Genomic DNA, 1,092 nt, shown 5'->3' with positions numbered 1-1,092 from the left:
CGGCCGGGCGGATGCGCCCCGCCGCGGCGACAGGCCGTCCTCAGCGCCGCTGCTGTCGTCGCTGAACACGGCGCGGCTGGAGGGCCGCGCGGCGCGCAGCCGCAGCCGCATCGTGTCGTTGAACATGTCGCCGGGCTGCTGGGCGCGCGCGGCGGTCCCGGGGCCAGCAGGGCGCCGAGGCGGGGCCGCCATGCGCTCGCTGTGGCTGCGCCGGAGGGTTGACGTCCTCGGCCGCCCGGAGCCGCCCGAGCCCGCCGTGGACACGGAGCTGGAGGAGTCGCCTGCAGACAGAGAGACCAGTGTCACGACCCGAGACAAGCAGGCAAGGCGGGAGCAAACAGCGAGCCTCATCACCCGAGCTATGAACAACAGTTTTAAGACCACGGCACTCTTTTAGTACCGCGCGCTGGGAAAAGGGGCAAAATTTAACTAGAGCCGTCCTATTTGCAGACAAGCGGACGGACGGACGGACGGACAGACGACGGGAGGGATGGGTGGAATTCCCATTTCCTGGAACTGCGCCCCAATCCCCACTACTCCCGCGGAGCCGCGCCCAACAAAAAATAATAAAAAGAGCGCCGAGAAGATTGAACTGGCAGCAGGCGTTTGGCGCTCCGAATGCTCGCTCGCTCGCTCCTCGGCAGACAGAGGCGTCCGCCGTTGACGCGCCGACAGTTTGCTTTTGACTTTGCATCGGCGTTTGTTGTTTGTCCGACCGGTCGTTCACCAAGCAATCTACCTCGCCAATGCATTGTCAGGGCCAAGATTGCTCTTCGTCCGTCCGCCCGTCCGTCCGTCTGTCTGACGTTGTTCCCGGCTAGCCCAACAGGTGGCAGGCGGCTGCTGCAATGTGGCGAGGTACTCTTTTTTTAGGGTCTAGGGTCGCGTGTAAAGCGTATAGCCAGCCGGGCAAAAGTGATTACACTGCCATTCCGAATGCAAATGCCTGAATAGACTTGCGAATAAGTGATATACACTTTCAGGCTAGACCAGGGTTGCAGAGCTGGGCATCGTCCGGCATCACATAGCAACGCTTCCCATTGTAAATTGTGCTTAAGCCTTTTTATTAAATTTGTGGAATACAATTATTTA

General features: G+C 60.2%; 1 protein-coding gene across 1 annotated transcript in view; it reads right to left on the bottom strand.

The window, feature by feature from the left end:
- The window catches only part of LOC127750269 (nucleolar and coiled-body phosphoprotein 1-like), a 102,011-nt gene that overhangs the window by 5,998 nt on the left and 94,921 nt on the right, over positions 1–1,092 (bottom strand). Inside the window, exon 6 of the mRNA XM_052271437.1 lies at positions 5–281. Within this exon, the coding sequence (XP_052127397.1) occupies positions 5–281 (277 nt within the window). The remainder of the gene's footprint in view (positions 1–4; positions 282–1,092) is intronic.

The sequence above is a fragment of the Frankliniella occidentalis genome, unplaced genomic scaffold, assembly GCF_000697945.3.
Source record: "Frankliniella occidentalis isolate FOCC.00 unplaced genomic scaffold, Focc_3.1 Scaffold162, whole genome shotgun sequence".
NCBI lineage: Eukaryota > Metazoa > Arthropoda > Insecta > Thysanoptera > Thripidae > Frankliniella > Frankliniella occidentalis.
The sequence above is the reverse complement of the archived record's forward strand: the minus strand, read 5'-3'. Positions and strand labels throughout refer to the sequence as shown.